The 2371-nt window shown below is 46.4% G+C and overlaps 1 protein-coding gene across 1 annotated transcript; it reads left to right on the top strand.

Moving 5' to 3' along the window:
- Positions 1 to 468: 468 nt before the first annotated feature.
- LACBIDRAFT_304838 (uncharacterized protein) lies at positions 469 to 2116 on the top strand (the record flags this gene model as incomplete). The annotated part of the gene is made up of 11 exons (XM_001885135.1): positions 469 to 493; positions 543 to 566; positions 631 to 687; positions 743 to 767; positions 932 to 958; positions 1014 to 1181; positions 1236 to 1486; positions 1540 to 1632; positions 1687 to 1796; positions 1850 to 1918; positions 1973 to 2116. 11 exons carry the CDS (start codon positions 469 to 471, stop codon positions 2114 to 2116), a joined length of 993 nt encoding a protein of 330 aa, XP_001885170.1.
- Between the last annotated feature and the right edge of the window lie 255 nt (positions 2117 to 2371).

Here is a 2371-nt window from a genome sequence, read left to right as displayed (position 1 = left end):
GGAGATGGATTGGGACCGGCGACATCAATGTCTGGAATCTGATGTTTCGCGCTTTCAATTGATTCAAACCAAAGCGAGATACTGTGAATCACACCTCTACAGCAGTCTATCCAAATCTCCGCAGAGAGGTCCGCGGCTTCGATCGAATTTAAACAGCAAGAGGGAAGAGGGCGGACAATATGATTTTTCCGAGTCTTCATAAACACCTGAGGGGATGTGCAGAGTAAAGAGGCTTCACAACCAAAAGATACTTCCATAGCAACGTTGGCCTGACAACCGTCGGAGTCCCAACTCATTTCCTATTCAATTGCGCACCCCCTTATCTAACACAATCCCTTCATGTTCGGTTGCTTCATCTACCAAGTAAGGGATGGCGCTGAGGTCGACCCTCGTGGACAATCCTGAAGTTGGCCACCGCCCACACCCTCTTCTCGCTTCAGTTACTTACTCATTCCCCTCACCTCTCCGATGCATATTTTTGAGGTAACTCTTGGTGAGATTCATGCTCCCTTCTCATATTGCAGTTTACTGACTATGGATAGGCCCTCTTTTGCTGGGCATCTTTTGTGAGGAAATTTTCCTGACGCTGAGGAGCCGTGATCTGGGCTGACTTTTCTTTGGGTCCGCAAGTTAACACCTATCTCTATGGCCTACTGACATTTCAATATGCATCGTATTACAATACTGGTGAGTCACCAGCTACCGTTTCCCCTCGATCAGGTCCTGACCGCTCGACGAATAGCATTCAACGACGCGTTATGGATTCGGTCAGTGTCCGGTTTGACGATGCGATCGCCTTCACTGATACCATAAATATGGCCGGCAGACTCACCGTTTTTTCGTTACTCTGCCTCGACACCTTCCACAGCAGTTCGTGAGTTGAGCGGAGTATTACTATCTACGACAAACGTCAAGTAATAATCTTGTTTAGATTAATCTACCTCGCTTGGGTCTATGCGTGCGTATCCATCATCAATGCCTCGCCATAACAAATGCCTAACATCACTCACCAGTGTAGATGACTTTGTCAATCCCTTAGCTTTGGCCAGTACGTTTCTACCGAACTTGTCCGCGGTCGAGGTTGATCCTTTCTGTATGTCAGGACCTGTTTGGCCTTACCCAGCATGGGTATTTGTAGCTACGGTCACGGCTTGCATAACGCAGGTGTTTTTGGCATATCGGTGAGTTGCCGCTTCATCATCTGTAATTCCCTTTGCTCATTCGTTTTTCCCCAGGATCCTCAGGCTTAAAAAGAGCGTTGCGTTATACGCTACCGTGTTGGTTCTGGCTGCTGCCGCTTTTATTTTTGGCATTATCTTCGGCGTCAAGGTCTGCAATGTCAAAACGTATGCCATCGTTTCACAACGACTGAGTCTTGTCTTCGGCGCTGATTTCATAATGACTAGCATGATGGAAACAGGGGGAATGAGCTCTCTGATATCTGTGTGGCTTTGTCTGGAGGTCGGCGTGAACGTCCTGATTACTGGTTCGCGTTTGCGTTTGAATCGCTTGACGTGTTTGATCACTCCTATTCCGCAGGTATCTTATTGCATTCACTTTCCCAATCACGAACGGGATTTCAGAGATCTGATAGTATAATAAACCGTCTTATGCAGACGACGGTACAGACAGGTGTCTTCTAATCCCCTGCGCCAAAGGCACTAACCTGACCTTACATCGTATTAGGACTCTTGACCAGTGTTGTGTCTGTTCTGACGTTGGTTTTATACCTTGCCGATAGGGACACCGAGTTCTACAGCTTATTCGGTGTACCAATCAGCCGCTTGTACAGCAATGTAAGTGTTGTAGATTTGAAACCCGCCATTTACGCTGACGCGACTCCGTTCAGACGCTCATGCACACACTGCTTTGTCGAGAAGAGCTACGTGGGATGATTGGTCTTCCTGGAGAGTCTACCGTAGGCTTCCCCTTTTTTTCATGGAGGATGAAAAATGAAGACTTGACCTGATAGCATATAACATTGACGACCGATAACATCCAACTTTTCGTTCGCAAAGAGATAGAGACGGATGTCCATATTGACGATTCGGAGTTGGCGAAGGCGTCACCGAGCGTTGTGGTCTGGCATAGCGAACATACAATGGAGGAAAAGTGATGGTTATGCTGGAATTCAATTCTACATATGTCCGAGCATTCCCATTATGCCTGGCCTTTTTTTTCCATTATCTTACTTGCTCTACTCATGCATTTGCCCTTGCATCGACCTCTTTGCACAACTGTACTTATTATATTTACTTGACCTGTACTCAGACCTTTGACTGTCCTTACTATTACAGTACTTCGTAGTGCAAATACCTCGTTTGTACTTCAAATAATCTATTTCAAGTGAGGGTCAAGTAATTATCGGTTG

The sequence above is a fragment of the Laccaria bicolor genome, genomic scaffold (assembly GCF_000143565.1).
Source record: "Laccaria bicolor S238N-H82 LACBIscaffold_29 genomic scaffold, whole genome shotgun sequence".
NCBI lineage: Eukaryota > Fungi > Basidiomycota > Agaricomycetes > Agaricales > Hydnangiaceae > Laccaria > Laccaria bicolor.
Note: the sequence above shows the minus strand (reverse complement) of the source record. Positions and strands in the feature narration are given on the sequence as shown.